Here is a 23,402-nt window from a genome sequence, read left to right as displayed (position 1 = left end):
GCTTAGGGACATGGTTTAGTGGACATGGTGGTGTTGGGTTGACGGTTGGACTCGATGATCTTAGAGGTCTTTTCCAACCTCAATGATTCTATGATTCTAGAGATTCTCTGATTCAGAGACAGGACTGCCTTGGCTGTAAGGACACCCGTTCTCCCCCACAGACTCTCCTGCCCAGAGCCACCATGCCACTCAGGGTGGGGCTGGGGCACATGGACGCTGCTGGTCTGGCTGTTTTCTGGACCACTGCAATCCTCACGGTGCCTCTCAGGGAAGGGAAACCCCTGCTGCAGGTTTGCACAAAGGGAAAGCCTAGGCCAAGGAAGTGAACAGCAGTCTCTGGAAGTGAATGCAAGCTCAGTCTTTCACTGTGGGCCCTGCAGCTTAACTTCACTGCCTCTTCTCTGCCCATTTTTTCCTCCCTGATGCCTGTACTTTCAGTGCCCTGCTTTGAGTGTGTCAGTGCTCTGCCCCCTTCCTCACCCATCTCTACTACTGCCCTTGTCTCCTCATCCCCTTTCCCATCTTCACCGAGTCCCAGTGAGAACTGGATGGCCCAGCTGCACACAGATGAGTTGGGTCCCTCTTTGCCAGGCTCGTGCTGCTTCTCCAGGACTCACACTGGGGGGGTTTCTGACCCCGGCACACCCTTGGGAAGGGCCAGCTGAGGAGTGAGACTAAGAGCTGTGTGCAGACACCTCAGCAGAGGAGATGGTGCCCAACAAACGATGCCTAATGGCTGGACCACACCAAGAAATGACAATCCTCAGATGTCATCTCAGGAGATTTTTTCCCTCCAAGAAATGTGGGACTGGCTTGGTCTGAACCCTCTCAACCCCAAGGAGGGGACTCGCTATCCCCAAGTAAATGCAGCCTCATCACCTGGATGGCCCACCTGGGTGGGAGGGAGAGGGGAGCTGCTGCTACTCACTCTGCGGGTACGTTGGCCGGGCCCCTGCTTGTGAGTACATGCTGTAATTGGAAGATGTGGCTTGCTGCGGTGGCATGCTGGGGTTAATGGCACCTGGCATGATAAACCCTGGAGGAGGTGGGTTGTCTCCCTGTAAAAAAAGATTGCAGGAAAAAGGGTAGGGGGAGATAGGATTTAGTCAGCAATGGTAATGCAGTGCTGAAGCATAACTGTAACAAAATGATCAGTTCACATTTCGAGGCCTGAAACCACATTCCCTGGCTGGAAGAGCCACCAGCACAGGGGCAAATGCCTTCAACCACCCCAGTGCCTTAGGGCGCCCAGCGTAACATGGAAAGCACAGCCTGTATGTGCAGTGACTTCAGCAGCAGCAGAGCAGCACATACCTTCCCGCACAAGGAGGAGGTCCTTGCCAGCACTGCCTGTTATTCAGGCAGTCCAAGTGCACCCTGCCGTCCACAACTTTCAACTAAACAACTTAAATGTTAACTCTGAAGTTTCTAATTTCCATGGGAAAGAGGTAAAGGAAAAATATCACACTGCAAATATTCCAGTGTGGGGCAAGGGCTGGGGGGCTTAGGTCACACTGAGCTCCCACTCAAGGCTTTCCAGAGCCACTCATCTGGGTGTTGGTGGAAAAAAAAGTAACATGAGACACAGAGGAGGAAAACCAGAGCACACGTGGAAGCTGCTCCTTCTGCCTATCCGTACCAGACTGTGTCAAGCACACAGACTACACCAGGGGACTACAGCACGGGCTCAGAGAGGAATAATGAAGGTTATACCTGTGTGTCAGAGGGACAGCCTGCAGGAGGATGGCTGGGAAGGGCAGTAGGAGTTTTGTTACTCCAGGTAGTGACAGTAGGGGCAATTCTAACCTGAATCGAACAAAGAAATACCAATCATGGAAAACAAAACAATAAAAAAGTCTAAAGGGTTTCACAAAACGAGATGCAAAGAAGTGAACACAGAAAGGTTTGCATGCTGGCACTTGTGACACAGCCATAAAATCTCAGAGGAAGAAGGAAAAGTGCATTCAAGACAGACGAAATCACTGTGCACTGGAGCCAAAGTGAATTGCAGAGTGAAGACAAAGCATAGCGGAGATGCAGCTACAACAGGCTGTGGAGCAAGTGCAGCGTTACACGTGCCAGTGAGCCAGGTCTGCCTCTTTCATCACATTTTCCTACTGCAGAAGCTCCCCCCAGGCTACTGCATGACACCGAGCATCACTAACCACAGCTGGAAGGCCCAAGTTCCATGTTAAATTCAAACATACTGCCTCACACAAAAGCAGTCTGTTTAAATTGAGCTTAAGATGAATTTAAAAAGGTTAAAATCTGATATTCAGCTCTTGCACATGCACAAACATACATCTTAATGCTAATTGCTTCCCAGCCAGTCTCCCACAGCTCCTTTCCTCTATCTTCCTTCTTTGCCACTCCAAAGCCCTTCAGTTCTGTATGACCAGTACTACCTTTCTGATGGGACAGAAACCAAGAACATCGTATGCCTGCAATGTCCCTGAGCAAGGAGAGGGTGTGCTGCCCAGCAGTGGGTTGCACAGCCTGGGTCAGGAGCCCAACACCCCAACTGAGCGCAGGCAGAGGGAAAGCTGCAGCCCTGAAGTCCTGGCTGGCTCAACTGCCTTCAGTCTATTGGTCTCTAACCCTGTGCAGTGCTGGGCTAATGGTGCAGTCAGCCATACAACCATCACTGTTAGTGTCTGCATAACTCATCACTGGAGTCATCTAAAAGACTTTTCCGTCCCCTTTTGTGCCTGTTTTTTTCAGATGAAAAAGAGGGTTCAAAAACCTATGTTGAAAGGAAACTAAGTTTTAAGTACATATTCCTATTTGGGACAGCAATTAAACAAAGGCTGCCTCAAGCCTGAACAAGCCCTACGTACACACTTTCTTAAAAGGAAGTCAAACAAAACAAAGTATCCTGAGACTCAAATATGTCATTTCTTTCTGTTCTGGTTCATCAGCGTACTGCTGGGCACCTTTCTAACATGGCACCTGTCCCCTTCAAGCCCTTCCTGCTGAGCATGAGCTCCCCGGAAAGCCAAGAACACAGGGAGTAACTCACTCGCAGTGTGCTTGTGGGGTTGTGACACACCCAGCCTTTTATTAATGAGCAGGGCTTGCTTAAATAATAGCTTGAGGCATTCCTGAAACAGTAGGAGAAAGAAGGAACTCTGGTTTAAAAAGCATTGCTAAGATCACGCCATCTAAAGGACAGCTGCTATTTTCCACAGCCAAATGGGAAATACGCAGCATTGCTTCTCAAGGCAATTCACTGGTTACAAGGAGGAAGGTCAAAGACACAGGAAAGAATAGTAGAGTTAATTATTGACAATGATGCATTTAAAATCATATGCAATGGCATTAGCAAGGTAATCTTGTATGAACAGGATGAAGGCTTTGTCCCTTCTGAAATCTACCTTAACACCCTGGAGAGAAGGCGAAGGCATGCACAATTGTTCACATTAAAAGGGAGAGAACAAAACCCAACTCCCCCCCACTTTTCAGCCCTTCTTCCTTCCTGCCCCCATTTTTCTGGCAGGCAGTGCTTGAAGGGCAGCACTGATAGAGACATGCCTCTGCTTGTGCCAATCTCCTCTGTGTCAGGAGAACACACGCAGCACTAACACAGCTCTACTCTTAGAAAAGCCCAGCACAGAGCCCCCGTGTAGAGCAGGGCCAGATGAGCTCCAGCGCTGTTCTGAGGGATTAGGGACTTGGTGATGCTCTTTAAGCATGCAAACAGCCACTGCACCACACTCAGGTGATGGCCAATGTGGTCTGATGCAGTGTTGTCCTCAGGCTAGAGATAAAACCAGGGCATCTGCCTCCCCCATTTCTCCTCCTCCTCCCCGCACAGCCCCCAGCTCCCTTATTAGTCCCATACTCACCAGGTCTTTCTTCTGGCACAGCTCACTCTCAGCTCAGGCCTGCCTCCCTGCTCCTGTCTCACCCCCTACCCGTGCTGCCTATGCCCCCTTATGCCTGTCTGGGAAGGTGTTTTCACAGTAGGCTGTACCCACAACTGCTGAAATAGGTCCTCAGTTTGCTATTGCCACTGCTCAGCAACTTCTGCAGCCAACAGCAGAGCTGAGGAGGAAATAATCAGCCCCAGAACAGGCTGGTGGGCAGCATGAGCAAGCCCCAAGGCCTGCAGGGATGGGACGACATCAGGGACTATGAGAGCAAGCACAGAAAAATCCTGGAGCGCTCTCCCACACAGTCATTCTTGGCACTGAAGCACGTTTTCAAACAAAGGGGGAAACACCTAATCTTAAGAAGCAGGCTACTTGACAAGGTGTTTAATGGATGTTTCCAGAAGAGAAGTAAAGGAGGCAGCTGTACTGATTGAAAAGCAGCACCAGTGACTTTCACCACAAGGCTCTCGGTAGAGGTACATCATACAGCCACAGCTCAGATCAAGAGAAACAAAAAAAATTCCTCTATCCATCACTCTCTAGAACTAAAGCACCACGTCCCTCCCTGACTGCCAAAAAACATTTACCTGTTGGTAATACTGCTGGGCTGGAGCCTGGGGCCCTTGCATCTGTCCAGCCACAGGGCCAGCCTGTCCTTTGGGCATGGGTTGTCTCTCGTATGGTGCCTTGAGGGCCTCCTGTCCCACTGGGAGCTCCCCTTGGGCTCTGCAAAGCCTGTCCCGTAACAGCATGATGTTCGGCTGCAATCAGAAAAGGACAGTGAAGGAAGGTTAACTGCACTGCCTGTCACCCAATGCATCACACCAAGAGGCTGACTGGCCACACACTGATGATCTCTCTCTCAGAAGCCTGCTCTGCTTTATTTAATTGGAATGTCTTTTCTGCATGAGACATGGGGCCATTGGAACTGCCTTATGTGTGCCTGCCTCCCGTCTTGGGTTGCGTCATTCCCAAGCCAACCTGTCTATGTATACCAGCTGACGGAAGATGAGAAATCAAAAGAAAACAACCAAGTGTCAAGGTACATGTTTCACTGTGTCTGGCTTGCAGGAGGGACAGCTGCCCCTTTGGCAGCCACTGGCTGCAAGGACAAGAGTGTGAAACGAAAAGGGAGAAGAACAAGGCTGTGTACTTCTGCCAGCTCAGCGAGGCCAACGCAGGGAGGGGGGAAACAGCCTGACCATCACATACCAAGATGCATTTCAAATGGCAGTCCTGCTGGCTAACTGCACCATGCAGAGACCTTTGTTCGAAGTACATGTGTTCACACAGAGAGAGGGATTAAAAAAATCTGAAGGCCCCATACCTGGTTGGTGTTCGCAGGGAGGAAGGTCAAAGCTGCAGCAATGCTGCCCTGGGCAGCCAGGAGGTTGGCATACTGGCTCATCTTCTCAGCCAAAAGGGCCCCCACAGCATTAGGGTCCACAGCCTGGGTGAGCTGCACGGCTTTGCGCAGGATTACGACTTTCTCTATTAAATCCTGGAAGATCAGGGAAAAAAACCCCACAAATAAGAACAACGGGGTGAAGTAGGCCCTGGCTAATGACTGATGTGGAGGACTGTTCCTCAGAGCAGCCCTGCAGAACCCCTCTCACCCAACGGGAAGCCCAAGCCAAGTGCAGGTTTCCCAGACAGTTACAGCTGCACTGAAGGCACGACTTTCCTAGCACGTGAGATGACAGAACAGCAACCAGCAACCATGCACCAAGTGGCTTCTAACAGCAAAGCCAGCAGCACATCGGGTAGAGTTCAAAGCCAAAAGAACTGCTTTTATTAAACAGGATATCAGCACTAAGCATTGTCAACCAAAAGAGTATGCTTTCATAAAAATATCTTATGAGAGCCATGAGAGTGAACAGAAAACATCATGCCCATCACTACTATTAGTGCTGGGGTGTCACACATTTGTTTGCAGCATTTTGGTAAGTCAGTTCTTAACCATCTTAATCAAAAGGATCTAACAACTCCTGTGGGAGAGTTGTCCATGGTTTTACGGTTGTTACCGCAAAGATGGTTTTCCTGATATTCACCAGAAATACTCTGTATCTTGCCTTCCTTGCACATCCCCAAATACCAGAGCTGGTCTTGGTTGGGTTTCCTCCTAGTGCTAAGTTACAGGAACATTTTCTGGTCAGTTTTCTCATGTTTTTCTTACTCAGTGTATTATATTGGAAGATACTACAAATATTCATTTGCCAATATTAACATGCAATCCCTCTTTAAAAATCTTATAACTGTTTTAATGAGAGTGTACCACACACAGGATTTCAACCATACATCACTAATAAGGACTGTTTACTGGCTGTTCAATAATACATTTTTGTTTTTCCCAACAAATCAGCACTTCAAAAAAGGCAAGTAAAAAAACCTTCGAGTTTCAGCAATCCCACATCATAGTAAACAAGCAGCCTAATTATGACTCCAACAATATTTTTCAATTTTAGTGTCCAAGAGAGCAAAGCAATGCAATCAAAATGCAAATTCAAACTGAAGGTAAATCTGTAGACGAAGCCCTCACAGTCAAGAGACTGGAAAGTAATTTTGATAATTCAAAACTGGAGAGAGTTAATAATGCAAAGCAAAAAACTCACACATACTCCAGTTCCTTCAATTAACTAAACAGAGACTCACAGCACTGCCAGGTAACATGTACTTTCTAAAACTGGTCCTTCAAAGGCCCTAACAGATGGAAGAAACTAAGATTATACTATAAAATAAATTATTCCATAATTGCTTCATCTCACTGTCATCAATCCTACTCCCCCAAGATATTTGCTATATGCAATATATTTCACTGCTAGAACCCAAACCCTGTATGTGTAACCCCCTTGAGAAAAGTCTTATGAGAACCTTCCTACAGTTTTCTCTCCAGATTTAACTCTAATTTATTAGATTTCTTCCCCTGAACATCCAAGCCATCTCTTCCAAAAGCAGAAATGTCCAAGTATTCCCCTAACGCAAAAGATGCAAGCATGCAAAGCCCCTTTACCAAAACACTCTAAGCCCTCCAACTACTTTTACACAAGCAGCATAATAGCACAACTACCCAAAGAACAGAGCAGACATGAGGGCCATTGTGCTTCACAACACATTTTCCAATATCATATTTGTGTTATTTCTACGAAAGCCACTCATTCCAGAAGGAAAAGGCTTGCATCCTGAGATACATGCAGCTGACAGCATCTAAGCTCTACACTAGATCATTTGATTTAAGCGCCAAATGATTGCAGTGTGTTACTTCCAACATCTTTCTTAACAGAATTACCAACCTGAAGGGACAAGGGGCTGTTTCCATCCTGAGCTTTTGTCCAACAAGCAACAAGTTTTTCCACGTTGCCGGCACAAATGTAACAGAGACAAGCCTGTGACTGCAGAAGGCTGTCTCCCTCACTCTCCAGCCTGTTACCCAGGAAGTCTAGGAAAAATATGAACAAAGAAGATGCTGGTGAATCGCTTTGGTGATCCCTCCATCACTGCCGAGGCTGGGGAAGCCTGCAATGCCTGTTGTGTCTCTGCTTCGCACAGTGAGAAGGGATATTGCCTCTGGGCTCCATTAGTAAGGACATACTCCGGTGTCCAGCACAGATTATCTCATGGGAGCCCAGGGCACTTCAGAGGCAGTTAATGTCATGGCAGCAAGACCTTGTCAAATGCCTGCAAACCTGAGACAGGTCAGAGGGGACCTGTCATGCCAACACATGACAAAGGACAAGAGGCCAGGGTTTGATTCTCCCCTCCATCACCCACTTTTTGCAGTCCCTCATTTCAGGAGTGTGACTCCAGTGTGCAACCAGCCAAGGAACTGTGATCAACAAAGCCGGGATACTGCTCTCGGCCAATGTGTGCTGAAGTGAGTCAGACAGCTCCCTAGACACCATGGCTGGCATCTGAGGGGCACAGGAGTGTCAGGCACACAGCTATTTGCAATATAACTTCCCTGTGGGTTAAACCCAGCTAGCTGTCTGCCATGCAGCACACGAGGGGAGGCATGCTCACTGCCTGTGAAAGGGGACTCCTTCCAAGAAGTCAAAATTGCTCTTGGGAAAGAGGAGCGAAACGCTCCCCTGAAACATTTCCACTTGTGTCCCATGCACAAACATTCCAAGACACTGGTCCCTTGGCTGAGACACCTGTCACATCAACATCACCATTACCCATCTGGAAATGGTAAGACACCAGCAGCTGTACACTACACAGGCAATGCCAGGACACAGCTGCTTACAAGGGTCTGGGTTCTGTGCCCAGAAAATCAGGGAACATACCGGGAACACAGCACCCCAGAGGTTCCTCTCCTCCTCTGCAACAGGACTACAGAACTATATTATCCATCAAAGAAGCTAGCGAGGCATTACAATAATTTACTGGAAGGAAAACAATTGTGGCAAAGTGTAGTTTTGCTATAAGACGAATAAATGGCAGCCAGTCTGTAAAGTGTCCTTACCGCAAAGGGCTGCAAACTCATCTGGCCTGGCGTAAGTGAGCACTGCAGCCAAAGCCTCTCTCCAATTCTGCAGATCGCAAGACTGCACAATCTCTTTCCAGTTCTTTGTTACCACTGCAGTGATGAGCTAGACCAGAAGAAGAGAGACCACAGTTAAGATCTTGGTAGGATTTCCTTTGTTTTTTAGGATACAGTATAATTTGTATCTATTCAAGTGTACTCATCCCCACTGTATTCAGTGGGTCACGGCAGATACTGCACTGCAATTCAACAGCTGCACAAGAGTACATTTTACTTCAAAAGGAGTTCAGTGAAAATCACAAAACAAGTTCAGGTAACACAGAAAGGCCAATTATTCTTGCTACAAAACGTGCAAAAAAAAGAATGCACAAATCTCCACAAGCTGAGAGGGCTGCAGATGGTTTTCAGCACTGTTTTTGCAGACAAAGATAACATACCAAGTATTACCTATAAATCTTCTACAGAGTGCCCAGCAAGAGCTATGAACTTTGTTTGTCAAACTGTTTCATTCGGCTTTAAGCTCTTGGCCTCAGTGAGTGGCAGTTGAAAAGGCTACTCAAAGGAAGAAGCAAGCTGGCAGCAATATCAACCTGAGCTGGCTGCAGTATCCCTACCCTGCACCCATGCACACAGGCTGCGTGTCCACAGGCCCTCAGAACGAAATTCCAGTTTCTTCCATCTCAAACTCTGCCTCTGGTTATTTTGCTTCAGACAAAAGACAGACTTGGCAGCTGTGCTGCGATTTAGTGAACAAAGCCCTTGTCATGCCAAGACTTCAAGCTCAGAAACAGCTGAACAAGCAGTAAGTGTGCAGTTTGGGACCAGAAAAGAAAAAAAACACACCTGAACAACAAATGCAAGGTCCTAACTACAAGGTCAACACTCACTTGTTAGCAGAGGCACAGATAAACTGGTCAGCTCTCCATAAAAATACCTTTTCCCAAAGGATGAACTACAGTGAAGAAATTTCCCACACACTACAAAATTATCCTTCCTCTGATTAGGCCAGAGGCAGGAAAGGAGCTGGGGGTGGGGGAAGAAATCCTGCAGAGTCTTAATACAAGAGATTTTCCTCTTTGCACTTGTCCACTACTAGAAATGCAAATTGTTCCTATCTCAAACTGGATCACAGGTGATGACCAGCAAAATCCCTCTTACAGACCCTAGCCTGTGGTGCTGCATGCCCTAACTCCAAGTGACTGTGCTTTGCGGCCTTCAGCCCTGCTCCAGGAAAGCACTTAAGCACATGCCCATTTTATAGGCTGCCTCCTGCTACAGTATAAAATGTCCTCCTTTGACACTGGACTGCTAAAAAGCAACCATGAGCAACTTTCTCCTCTCCTCTAAAAGCAGCCATCCTACCAAGCCAATTGTCCTGTACTCTTTTAAGGCCACTTCTCCTGTTTCATCCTCCTGTTGCTACTTTCTCATGTCAGTAGTAAAGAAAAAGATTTGAACGAGCAGCATCAGCAACCCCTAGCATTGCAAAAAGCTGAAAAGAATAACAGTGAGCTGGCCACTGTCTCCTAGACAAAGGCTGATTGATCTACCCTGGTCATACTTAGCCCTCTTCTGTGCATGCAGTGAAACGAAGCATTGGCAAAATCTGTTAAGACTGATCACAAGCAGAAATCAACATAATGCTGCTGGAACCAAGCATGGGTCAGGTGCGATGCTTGAAAAATGTGACAAGATAACAGACTGAAATGTGTGCTGCTAAGACATTTATCTTTATCAGTGAGAATCTACTAGTGTATATGCAACTCAGCGACACTGGAGACAAGGTAAAGAATACTCTTCTTGTGTACTGATATCCAGGTAGTTTGCCTCTTTTCTCCTTCTCAATGCGTTAAAAAAGAGTAACAGAAATCCTTCTGCTCTGAGATCTTATGGGTGACTCAAGTACTTATTAGCTTCTCACAGAAATAAACCTATGAAATGTCAAGAAAACTTTTAAGGTGAAAAAGGGAGTTGCCAAAGGCCTACATGCATGTTGTTTCTTAACTGAAAAAACATACCCTGGTAATTTTGCTCTGCATCTTAGCAAAGTACTTTTCCTGTGTCCTAGAAAGCAGCTCTTGTCCGCCTGCGATGGCCAAGATAATGGCATCAGCCATGCGATTATCGTGCAAGCAGAGATCTACTGCGCTCTCAAAGTTACCCGTCAGCAAAGCCTGGGTAATCAAACCGTCCACATCTGTAACGAGAGGAGTGCATTTTCAAATTATGACAAAAAACTCATTTAAATATGCAACAGCAGGTGATTCTGTCCAACTGTACAACACTGTGCAAAATTCTCTGCAAACCAGCCTGCTCCAGGCAGGTACTTATAGGTACGCTCAAGTTCATCTCCAGTCTCAAACACACTATGGTCACAGCCACATCAGGTGGCACTGTCAAGCATCACTTACCTTGCTGCAGAGCAAGATGCTAGAGGTCTAAATGACCTCTGTAACAACTACCCTGCATACAGTGCCAGAAACAAAGTCAAACCTAGATGGGGGTCAATGGCTTCTGTGTTATTCAAGATCCCCTGGGAGTTTCTGTACAAACAGCGACGTTAGCACTTCATGCCTGATCAGGCGTGTGTTCTTTTATATCAGAAATCACTCAGAGTAGCTGCATTTCAGCGATGGGGTATACGAGTGCTGTATACTTCCTTTCCTTCCCTAAAGAAGCTGTATTTTCAAGTGCCTCGAGACTGCTGTGAAATGAATGGAGTTAGAGGCAAGTCATGATAATCCTTCACAGTCTGTGCAGAAATTGCCTTCTCACTGGAACACCAGTATCAACGTCAGTATTTATAAAATATCAGCACATACAATGAAATCAATATCAAGGGGTTTTTTACCTCCACTAACAGAGATGTTAAATGTCTTCTTTGCAGGTCCCAAATCTTCAGTTTCTTGTTTATGGTCCTTCACCCTCTAAGAGAAAGGAAAAGCATAATTTTTGAGATTATGTAAGCACTTGGACTATACATACACATTTAAAAAAATATGGCTCTTGCATTACAAGTTAAAGATAGACCTTCAGACTACGAGTCGCCTAAGAGATCATTAACTTAAAAGGGAAGAGTATCCCTGTCATTTGTTCGAACACTGTTTGAGCACAGGATAATCAACTTCCCCTGGTGCCTGCACAAAGTCACCTCTCCTAAGCACACTGTGAAAGGCCTGGGCTTATCAAAGGACCTCCAGTGCATGTAAACACAGCATTACAAAATCATTGTTCTGAGAGATCAGAGTGGACCATTTTTAAAAAATGGATGCCAAGGGGAAAAAGTGCTGGAAGCCCCAAATTTCTAGCCACCAGGGAAGGCTTATGCAAGCACAAGTGTGCATACCTAGAGATCACAGATACCAGCAACGAGACACCTGGATCCTGGGTACTGACTTGCATATGCGCATTCGTGCCCATATACACACAACCCCCTCAAAGCAAAACAACAGCCACAACCACAAAATCAGAAACATTCTCCCTTCCCTCCTCTTTCAACTTCAATCCCTACCAAGAACAGTCTGCCATAATGCTACCTAGGTTTCACTTTGCTCCACTTAGACTTTCAGCTCATCCTTGAAATGCTCAGCACTAGGCATACACCCTAGTTTAATGAAGCAAAACACATGAACACATGCTTAATTTTCAACACAGAAGTCCAGCATGGTCCACACAGACTTAAGTGCTTTGCGCTCAGTACAGGAGTGCTCAGCAGACAGAAGCTGATTTTTATAAAATTCCCCCAGGAATTAAGATAGAGAGCATTTCCTGCAAGTACTTGGATTTTGGGATTTCAAACAAAACCTTTCAATAATAAAAATACAATACCAAGAGGGAAGTCTCTCTCCACCATCAATTTTCACAGCACAGCCTAAGAAGAGTGCAGAAATCGTCCCACAAACTGCCTCCTCTGTCATAAACCAGTGTGCTAGTACATGCAGTGGGAGTTCAAGAGTCTGCTGAGAACACCCTGCTTATATGTTGATCTGTGAAATTGTACTTCAGAAGATGAAGAAAAGTACACAGTTGACCACGAAGAGGCATTTGGGATGGGGAGGTAAGTCTGAAACAAGCTTTATGTTTGGCTCATGAAAGGAGGCAGCATCTGGAAAATTATTTTGCTGTCAGATAACACATGATGTGTTTGGTATCAGTTGAGAGCATGTTGTGACTCTCACGGGACTAATGTGCCCATCCAGTTACTTTATGTATGTGACAGCACTCCCCGATGCATCATCGGTGCCTTCAGGCCAATCTCAAATATTTACCACCCATGCTGGTAGGCTAAGGTCATGTTTGGCTGTGAATTCTCTCCTAGAAGAGACGTTTGTTATCAGACATCCAATATCTTCATGATTGCATACAGCAAAATCCTTACGCGGTCAGATACATGTGTCTGCCACTACAGCATCTAATGAATTAACAAGCAATCGAGCACCTAATCTAAGGAGAGCACTCTGTTTTGGTGTCCTTAACAGGCTGTTATATGGAGTCAACAAGTGCACTACTCCAACATGCATGAGCCATAAACCACCGTTCTCATCTTCACAGACAACTGCAGGCAGGCACCAAGCACAGGTTTGAGCACAGGGAGCATAGGTAGTTTTGGACTAACAGTTCAAATCTTAAATAAAAAGGGAGACTGAGGAAATGGGGGAGAATGAAGCTGGCCTGTTCACACAGCGATATTAGTATTTTCAGTGCTATTAACCTCACACGGCAGAGGCTGGGTCTTTAGTTCTAAATATAGACCTGTCCCCATATTTAAAACACAGGGCTGAAAACAATGCTGCTCAAATGGACAGAAATGAACAAAAGCTGTAGGATCCCAGAGGCAGACATGGTAGAGCACAAACTGCCTATGACAAACCTGGCTGAACTGTTGCAACAGACATTCTAAGGCAGCTAGCTCCTAAAGCCCTGATACTAGCTGTTCAGGTGCAAAGGGGATGAATGGTACTGTGATGTTGGTAGGAACAATGCAGAGAACGAACGTTCCCCCTCTCCTCCAGTACCACAGCTGCATCTCTGCAAAGGGTTATACCTAGAAACAGGGCAGTAATAGCTGACAGCTTGGTAATAATCAACCAGAGGGAGGGAAGAAAGGAATTGGGGGGGGCAGGGAAAGAAGGAATGCATTAGAGTTGTGGCAGCAGATCATTTAGTATGTGGTAGGGAAATGTCAGAGAGAAAATTATGGCAGAATAAAGTCCCTGAGTCTGGTGCCAACTGGACTGTTACAAGACGAGCTCGTTATTCATTGCCACCAAAATCTATTCGCATGTCTGAGGCTGATGAGAAAATCTCAAGCAACTTAACAAGAGCCCACATTTTATTCATTCTAAATAACTTCTTGTATTTCCATATATCCTCAGCACTAGGAAAAGCCAACAAAATAAAATGCTCTAATAGTAATAAAGTAAATACACAGGAGGTCAAGAGGGTTAGTCTAGACAGCAACAGATACCTCTCCCAAGAACTGCTCCTCTATAGCCTGGCCTTCATCCCCCTCGTTCGGCACAGATTCATCAGATTCTGCGGGAGCCTTCAGCAGAGAGAATATGCCATAAAAAAAAAAGCCAGCAAAAGAGGAAGAAATACTTTACACTGCAGAGTATAGCCACCTTCCCACCAACAATAGCCAGAACCAGACTGCAAATCACAGAAATGCATTGGCAATATATGCTTGAGTACGACAAACATGGTAGAGGCCCTCCATTTCCTTGCTCTTTGTCATTACACAGTACCTTGTGCTGTTTTCATCTTAGCTGCCTGAAAACATGCAGCAAAACTTTTCTTCGCCATTAGGCAACTACAGATGACATCCGAAACGTCTATGACACAAAAGCAATGCAGTCCCCCGTTTGTAGACTCAGGCCACTGCAATTACAATGGGCAATGCCTAAACTGTATTTATCACTCTTGCAGGGAAGTGTTACGGGACCACGCTCTCAGTCCTGCTTTTTTTAAAGCCTGAGGAGGGTGCTGCTCTTGAAACCAGCTGCCAGGCAGCAAGGCTCTGCCCTACCTCACAGGCAGCACAAAGTGTCACAGTGGGCAAGACACAGGCAGCAAAAAGGAAAGGTGGAGGGACATCACTGAGACCCTGAACTAAAACCTGTGACTGACAGCCCTTCTTTGGGAAAGGGGGGGGCCATTTGAGCGGAAAAAAGTGGTTTTTTTAAATAAGTACCTTCATCCTACTGAATGTAGGAACTTGTCATATACTGGGTTATTTGTGACAACTACCAAGCGGAAAGAAAAATTATTCTTACTTTGCACATTACCATGGCATTATAAAACTAAACAGAGCTGTACACGTGTTTGCTTACCTCTCCCAAGTCACCATCTGCAAGACCGTCTTTATTCAGAGTGGATATAATCTAGAAAACAAAGATATAAGTAAGTGCCCTTTTATTTTAGAGAAGCAGACCTCTCGGATTGCAAAACTGGCACATGTAGCTAATATGTTGCTTGCAGAACAGTTAACATGAAACTAAAGCCATTTCCTTTCCCAGCCTGGTGATAGATTTACTGCTAAATGCCCTGCACCCCAAGCTCTGATGGAAACAACAGCTGCTCTATGCCTTTAAACCTTTAATTTTTAACTCAAGGTCCTCAAACCTCACTAGAGCTGCTGGAAACCACAGTAATAAAAATAGTATCAGAGCATGCAGGACAAAACCCTCTGTCTGCTCCGGTTAGGGAAAATGAAGCAGTGACAATCCTTGTGGAGCAGGGAGCCTGTCAGGAAGCTGTGGTTTCAAGCACAGCAGGCATATGGCTGTGGGCTAGGATTTTCCAAGGTACAGCAGAGTTAAAATGCCCAGCTTTTACTGCTTTGTGAAGCAAATCATGACTCCAGATTCAATTAGGGCCTTCAAAAATGCCAATTTTTATATATAGAGTTTAGAATACATGCACAAAATATATTAGTTTGGCATCTGGGAGCCTGGGTTTCCCAATGCTGCTAATGTTACCTACTGTTTTTAGTATCCCAGGCTTTAATTTACCCTTGTAGGCTGGTTTTCACAAAAAGCTGAGCTCAAATTGCTGGAGACGCTTTTCTCTTTCTTTTTTAATCATTAGTTTACAATAGAAAGCAGAAATCCAGAACTTGACTTGCATATGAGAATCACAGGTTTTAAGAAGATAAAAACAAAACACCATGTTCTTAACAGCTTATTCCAAGAAGCTGAAATCTGTGACCCTCTTAATTTCCTTACCCTACCAGTAACATGAAAAACAAGTTGTGATTTAGTGAGTTTATCATCTGGGTATCACAAATTTTCAGATGAGTTGTCCTGTATTGTTTCTTGACACTAAAAAACACGGATTCAACTTCAATGTGGAATGCTTTGTTGAGAAACAGCTACATGAAAACATGGCCTTGCAGCTCCCCTCATCTGTTCCTCAAATACTGAAATAATGGGGTAGGCCCAGCATTTCAGGCCACTCAATTAATTTTGAATTGAATTCAATTCACCCAGCTTCTCCCCATGCACAGGGCATATCAAACCCAGAGCAACAGCGGCAGTGGGCTCCATTCTGCATGAGGCTGCTCCGCAGGACCACTACTAAATTTGAACTGGATTTTCTAATTGAGATCTGCTTTTCAAAAACAGGATTTCCCTTGCTGTGCTCGCCTTTGACTCATGAAACAAAAATTTAGAAGCTGAGTACAGACTGTTAGCAAAAACATGATTTTTTTCTGTAATCATAAGAAGTTGGCCCTGGAGGCCATTTAATTTGTAACCATAATGACATTTTTATGGAGCCACTCTTAGAAAATAAAACATTAGTCTGATACAATGAAAATGAGTCAAACATTCAAATCCACTGAATCAGAACTGAAGAAATACTGGACAGTTCCTGGGTACAGCACTGAAAGAAACAAAGAGCCAAAATGCACAGCAGATCTCAGTGTTACAGGGGGATACAAGAATCTTCTTCCAACTTGGAAGAAAGCTCTATACTTAAGATGTGCAAGTTGCTTCCTGGTAATTCAAATTTTGCCTTTCCAAATGTAACGAGGTTTGATTTTTGTTTTCTTTTTTTGGTAAAAATGAATGGTGTCCCCCACAAAAAAAAAGGACTATTCCAGGTTTTCCAAGGCAGTTAATGAAACCCTGAAGACTGCTTACATGTTCTTCAACCAGAAACCCTAAAACCAGATCACATTCCATGATGCTACAGTAGAAGGATGTCACATAACAGAGTGACATGAATATCTTGAACCAACAAATATCAAAGCTTCTTGATAGGTGAGAATTTCAGGTCAATATTGGACAGTCAGATGCAGACACACCTCTGAAGTCTGTTGCCTGCTTTGAAATTTTCATTGAACATCCACATTGCAAGAAGATGACACAGCTAATTAAAAAAACAACAAAGCAAACTGCTTGCTGTAAGAATTCTGAAGTTGCTCAGTTGTTTATCTAGACAAAATTTAAAGAGCAGAGGAAGATTTCTCGTGTCCTTTGCAACAAAGGAATTCCTTAAATAACACAACTATTCAAGTCAGCCATGTTTAAACAGAGGCTCCAGCACCATGGGTAACAGTTGTATTATGGCTATTAGGAGAGCTGCAGCACTGACAAATACTATCTGCTGGGAAACAGACCGAAAATAATGTTGTATAAAAATGTTTATTGTATTGAATAGCCTGTGGATACTGGTAATTGCTCTTCTAGTCCCACAAGTAAATGAGTACTTCAACCATACGTGGCATCATCAACATTTTAGGCTGTACTCTGCAGATACGTCCATCAATAAAACATTTAACACAAGCACAGCTTCCAGGCACATTTACCTTCTTCCTCAGATTCTCTTTCCTGTATCCCAAGAGCTCAAGGTATTTAACACGTGAATCTTCTTCAAAGTTCACCTTTGAAAAAACAAAAGTTTAAGAATATATTGCAATTCACAATTTTTCATTTTCTCCCTCACTGACTTTTTACTTGACGGGCACAAATTACCCAGTGAGAGTTAGTGACTGTGGAGACTGAGTGTAATAAAGAGAACTGAAAAGGTCTTTAGTGACTTGGGCACCCGAGCAGGTAGGCAAGGCTTCAATCTGGTTATTGTAGGTGATCAATCTGCTTATCTTCTTCACTTGGAAACCTCTAAATGTTCCTAGCGAGCAGTGAAAAGCACATCTAAAGCTGTCCCAAAGCTTTATCCCTTCTCACCGGCTCCCTGTACAAAGATGTACTGATGGGGGATGTCAAAAACCACAGGATACCTTCCCCCAAGCCTTGGCTTCTGCCATGATTCCTCACAAACACCCCTGGCCCTGAACATCTTCTTTCTTCTGGTGGGCCATCTCCAACAACAGGGCTTATGGGCACTATTCCCACAGCCTACACTTTTGGTTCCCAGCTAAAACATCATCATGTGCAGAAGGAACCATTTCTGCACTGGCTTTCCAAGTCAGTGGGGAACTCCTGAACTGTTGTTATCCTGTTACCTTTAGGAAGGCCCACACGTTTTTCTCAAAGTCAGCCTGGGCCATGTCGATTTTCTTCTGGCAGTAGCTGACAAAGCCTTCGGACTGCACAGCCTCCTGCAGCTGGTTCGAGCGGGCCAGAAACTCCTTCTCTGTTACAACCTGGCTCACGTAGACATGGTGACGCTGCTGCTGCTCGATGCCTGGCTGCTGTTGAGACTTGGCATTCTCAAATGTAATCAGCTTGCCTCCAAACTGGAATTAAGGCACACATGCAGTATGTAAAAATACAAGTATACACTGGAATGTATATGAAAAAGTATGCGCATACACATATGTATGCACGTGATTTATATACGGTATATATACTTATCATCCAATAGACAAACATTCCTGACATCAACTCATTGATTTTTTTTTTTCCACCACTTCATATTTCTATGCACGTAAGGAGCTTGCTGGATAAGTGGGTGCACATTTAATAAGATTTATGAGCACAGCTACTCCTCCGCCTGTTTTTTCTAGTCAGCAAAAGACTGACTAGAAACTGAGAACTGGAGCTGTGGGTCTGTACAGTGCCCAGCACAAATGGAGTATCTCATGATATTGCAATGTAATTGTCAAAGAAACCTATGCATCATTAAATAAATGCTCAAACATGACGTCTGCCCTGCTCTTAGCGGGCTGTTTACCAGTTAAAAGCCTACTGAGAGATGGGCAGTTTGGAGAGAAGTAAAATCAACAGAAGAAAAAAATTAGAAAGGGCTTATAATATTATTTCATTCTATAGCTCAAAGTTAATTTACACGCCAGTGCAAATCTCATGATATTGCAATGTAATTGTCAAAGAAACCTATGCATCATTAAATAAATGCTCAAACATGACGTCTGCCCTGCTCTTAGCGGGCTGTTTACCAGTTAAAAGCCTACTGAGAGATGGGCAGTTTGGAGAGAAGTAAAATCAACAGAAGAAAAAAATTAGAAAGGGCTTATAATATTATTTCATTCTATAGCTCAAAGTTAATTTACACAGGCCAGTGCAATAAATGACAGAGTCAGCATTACAAAAAGCAAAAAGCCTAGCCAAGAAAAAGACGGACAGCTGGCTCCTGGAAAACCAGGATGAATAAGGGAATAAACACCATTATAAAATGACACATCAGTCAGTGGCTAGGCAACATCACTTCTCTTTGATAGGAGAAAATTGCATTTAATTTGTGCATCAGATTGTGAATAAGCAGACATACGATGCTGAAAACTGAGCAGTATTTCAAAGAAATTCATTTCAAGTGGACAGGCTAAAATTTTCAGGAGATCCCTAAGAAGTGGCCTGTGGGTCTAGAAAATAATCCAAAGGTGGAGCCAAAGAGCAGATAACTGCTCTCACAAAAAGCAGGGCCTTGCCACCCTCCCACCTGGCTCCTCTGCAAATCAACCAGCCATGGAGGAGCCTAGCCGTGTGCTGCTACAGCGACTCCTGCTACCTTGATCAGAGCTAACCTGAATATTCTCTGCCACACTGACTCACATAACAGCTTCAAACTGCACTCAAGTCTCAGATACTTGCCCAGTTCGGTCCCGTTCCCCCCTCTCAATGTATATTTGTTTACACCAAAGCAAGCACTGCACATAAATAAAAGCAAAGCCCTAATCCCAAAACAAGAAACAAATGCCTGTTGGCAACGAAACACCTCCTTGTTTCTTTTTCCCAAGCATTTTTGTCATGCTTTTGCTGGCTTGCTGTCCTAAGCGCCCAGTCTGGAAGCCGCCACGAGCATCTCCCGCCATGACAACAAACAGAGGAAGTTCTACCAAGGTGGAGAACAATGTTGAATTCCCCTCTTCCTAAAGTGTTTTGCAGGTGCCACACTATCTCCCTCCCTGCCTGGCCAACCATGCCCAGCCTTGTCTCCTGCTTACTGAGAACGATGCTCCCACAGGTCGCCGGATCCATTTGGGTGGTTTCTTTAGGGGCAAAATGACACTCTGTGGGGTGGTCTGCTGAGGAAGCTGCAGGGGTGGGAGGGGCTGTCCCGTACCAAATGGATCGAGGTTCCCAAAAGACGATGAAAGCTTCAATAACAAAAGCAGGAAAAAACAAAGAAGTGACATATCTCCAATAAACTAAACGTATGCATTTATTTGTACTGGATTGGTACTCCTGCAAGTAGGGTTGCAGACAGCCACTGAAGACTTCCAATGAGCCCATGTTTCCCCCCCCCTCTTTCTGTCCATATTCTTAGCTGAATGTTTCTCAATACCTGGTCAACTTGCTTCTGCCTCAAGGCATCTGTGCTTCCTCCCATGATGGAGTAAATGCTGATCCGCCCGTCGAATGAAGCCGCAGACAAGACAGCAGGGTTCCTGGGACACCACTGGATATCAAAGCACCACTGTGTGTTCGTGGGCAACTCGTACAGCACCTGGGCAGCAAAAACAAGTCCGACAAATCAGGGTTTTTATGAAGCACCACATACAACAGCAACAATTCTCCTACCTGCCCTGAGATCAGTCTGCTCTTCTTGCCCCCCAGCAGCCTCCACATCACCATACACACTAACAGTGGGCAAACCCTGACAATCGCCAAACAGGAGATTATCACACACCACTGCTTAATTTCCTTATCCTCCCATTAAATCTTCTGTTTAATCCACACAGGATAAACTATGCAGGCGGGATACGTCTGCGCTGTCCCACTGCAGGCTGTGAGCTGCTGCTGCTATTCATGCTAGCTCATTCAGAGCTAATTTGGGTATCTCTACACACTACATGGAGACACTTCCAGGCTCCAAAGTAAGTCTGTTTTTGCAGGAAAATTGGAAAAGTTAAGACCTGCGCTCTGGGCAGACAGCCTCTCCCCTGCTCTGGAATGGACAAGCCCATCACTACAGCAGACATTTAACCATAAACTAGAAGAAACTCAAAGAGCAAAATGCTAACTGCCTTGCTGTCTCCCAGGAAACTGTTTTTTATTTTTAATAAAAACACGTAATAGGCTTCATCCATATGTAAAGCCTTCCTAACAGCACAGGATCCAGCTCAGATAACTCATTTACCACCCCACAGCTTTTGTACTTTTGGGCCAATGTCTGAATTTTAGAAACACTTCTCACTCTGTCCTCCAGGATTATGGCACGCTGCCGGCAAGGAGCCCTCCAGCATGCCTGAAGCCCTTCTTGTGGTCTAGGGGCAAACACTCAAGTTGTCTGAAAAAAGGATCTGCATTCCCTTTGAAAGGTATCTGCAGGCACAAAAGGACAGGGTGGTAACACATTCAAGTGGCTCTCGCTGATCTACCACTATTGTAGTAACCTACAAAATCCCTCTGGTTTGGATAAAAGTTTTTACACTTACAGAAGGAAAGAGGCAATTGCAACAGTAATCCAGCCACATCAGGCCCAAACCAAAAGAGTAGGAAGCAAATACTTAGTTTAAGTGGGGCCATTTCTGTCCCTTATAATGAGCAGGGACCTTACTACTTAGCAGGAGAGAAGCAGTAAGGACAAATGTGTACTATCAGCAATACCAGGAAGGAATCCTGCACCACTAGAACAAGCTCAGAAGGCACATATACCAAACACAAGTACACAGGATAGGAAGAAACATCCCACAGAAGCATCATTCCTAGGAACGCAAGCACACCAACACCTGCTTTGCATATGCCACTGTGCCACCTCTGAACAGAGATTTTTTTAAGTGGTGTGCGTACAATACCTCGCCTGTGTTAGGGTTGGAGCAGAGAATTTTAGCATCCTTCCCACAGCTAAGTAGCAGCTCCGAATCCGCCATACTCCAAGCAATGGCCAATATACCCCTGTGTGAAAAGTCACAACCAAAAAACGTTTAATGTAAATGCAAAATGGTGATAATAATTAAAGCATATTTATAAGTTGAGTTTCTACATTAGCTGAGCATTCCACCTCAAAATGCCCTCACCACTCCTTCCTCTCACAAGAGGAGAATTTTTTCAGTGTTATCAGCACTTTATTTATTGAAACAGATGCTTTCTATTTTCTGCACAAAGAGGTATAAAGGTGCAGCCATTGTATCTGAAAATCAAATGCAACAGTCATGCAGGAGAACCTGGCCACCAATGTAACAAAACCGGTTTTTTGCCTGCAGTATCGTTAACATACAGTGTGCAAACCTGTAGGTAAGGTCGGTGACTATGAAGTTTGTCAGCTTTTTTTTTTATTAGCAGGAAATTCAAGTCAGCAGAACCACTGGCAGCAGTTTTGGTAGAAGCCGCAACACAGACTTATTGCTGTTCTCTCTCCTTAAATCAGGCACTGGTTTTGGGTAATAAGGAAAGTTTCACTAACAATTGAGGAGGGACGAGAATTTAACAAGAATCTTTCCTTGTACCCAAATTTAAAGCATTTAGGGGACTGAGGGGCAGAGAGACTGTGCATGTCTACACGTGAGGGTGTGCCTAGGTGCACCTTCAGTCCATTATTCAAGCAAAATCAACTACTACTAACTCTTTACACCTCAGCTCCCTCTTCTCGAAAAGCATAGAAACAAACTAGCAACTTCAGTGTTTAAGCAGGATGGTGGTGATTTTTATTTTGGGGCCTGTTCCCTTCAAACCATCAAGCCAAAAAAGGCAAGCCTTTCAGGACACAGGGTTGGTTAGTCAGCAAGCCACCATATAACACTGCCTGCTGCTGGAATCGCCACCTCCAACTAAGTGAGCCTTCACAGGGAACTGAGCAAGTGAGATGTACAAACTAGTACGCAGTCACCAACAGTGCAAACACCATGGAGCAGCAGGCTACAGAAGACTCGTAGAATCGTACTCCTACCTTGTATGGCTTTCTAGGACACGAAGTGGTGAGGATGCAAATCTTAGGTCCCACATCTGAATCACAGGCAACCTGTCATCCTCTGAGGCCAAAACCATCTGGGTAGCAACATCAGGGTGCCATGCCAGGCCTGAGCAGTGCATCTGAGGGACAACATTGCGCCACAGCATAAAATAACTAAGCAGCACTAAAGGACAAAAGACAACTAGCCTAAATATGTCTACATGCATGGTAAAACATTGTTGCGATGGAATTTGCAGCTGTGTTTCTGGGCATTATTTCTGACTGCATTCAGATTGGGATACTCTCCTCGTTTCCGTGAGTGAGACGAGTTGCGGCTAGTTTCCCAAGGTCCTCTCAAAGAGATGACTTTGCGCTGTCTTGTTCACAATCCTATGTTTTAATGCTAGAAAACTGTAAAGCCTTCTGTACAAACCTTTTTCTGTAATATTTTTATTGATATTTCAATAAAAGCCATCGTCAGGCAGAGGTTATTGTCATGTGAACATTGTATCACTAGACTACAATCACATGATGAAGACAGCCTACTGTGCTGCTGTTATGTTAGGCAACAAAAACATAAAACATTGAGTTACACAGTTTATGAGTAAGACTGCAGTGACCAAGCAGCTACTTCAGGAGCACCCATTTGTAAATTTTGTTTTGAACTCTTGCTACCTCTTCAAAGTTTGTTATAGCAATATCCCATTCAAAGTATACAGAATTATACAAAGATGTCACTCTCCACAAGTTCAATAGGCTTTTTTTTTTTTTTTTTTTTTTTTTTTTTTTTT

At 44.7% G+C, this 23,402-nt stretch overlaps 1 protein-coding gene across 1 annotated transcript in view; it reads right to left on the bottom strand.

Annotated features, from left to right (window-relative positions):
- Positions 1–23,402, bottom strand: part of SEC31A (SEC31 homolog A, COPII coat complex component) — a 53,609-nt gene that overhangs the window by 21,218 nt on the left and 8,989 nt on the right. The window contains exons 7-22 of the mRNA XM_009283668.2: positions 22,609–22,751; positions 21,518–21,617; positions 20,065–20,226; positions 19,724–19,876; positions 17,825–18,058; positions 17,168–17,242; positions 14,688–14,738; positions 13,823–13,900; positions 11,207–11,282; positions 10,374–10,552; positions 8,335–8,461; positions 7,163–7,308; positions 5,200–5,373; positions 4,460–4,633; positions 1,714–1,806; positions 929–1,058 (exon numbers count right to left, since the gene is read on the bottom strand). Of these exons, the coding sequence (XP_009281943.2) occupies positions 929–1,058; positions 1,714–1,806; positions 4,460–4,633; positions 5,200–5,373; positions 7,163–7,308; positions 8,335–8,461; positions 10,374–10,552; positions 11,207–11,282; positions 13,823–13,900; positions 14,688–14,738; positions 17,168–17,242; positions 17,825–18,058; positions 19,724–19,876; positions 20,065–20,226; positions 21,518–21,617; positions 22,609–22,751 (2,095 nt within the window). The remainder of the gene's footprint in view (positions 1–928; positions 1,059–1,713; positions 1,807–4,459; positions 4,634–5,199; positions 5,374–7,162; positions 7,309–8,334; positions 8,462–10,373; positions 10,553–11,206; positions 11,283–13,822; positions 13,901–14,687; positions 14,739–17,167; positions 17,243–17,824; positions 18,059–19,723; positions 19,877–20,064; positions 20,227–21,517; positions 21,618–22,608; positions 22,752–23,402) is intronic.

The sequence above is a fragment of the Aptenodytes forsteri genome, unplaced genomic scaffold (genome assembly GCF_000699145.1).
Source record: "Aptenodytes forsteri isolate BGI_AS27 unplaced genomic scaffold, ASM69914v1 Scaffold342, whole genome shotgun sequence".
Taxonomy (NCBI): Eukaryota; Metazoa; Chordata; class Aves; order Sphenisciformes; family Spheniscidae; genus Aptenodytes; species Aptenodytes forsteri.
Note: the sequence above shows the minus strand (reverse complement) of the source record. Positions and strands in the feature narration are given on the sequence as shown.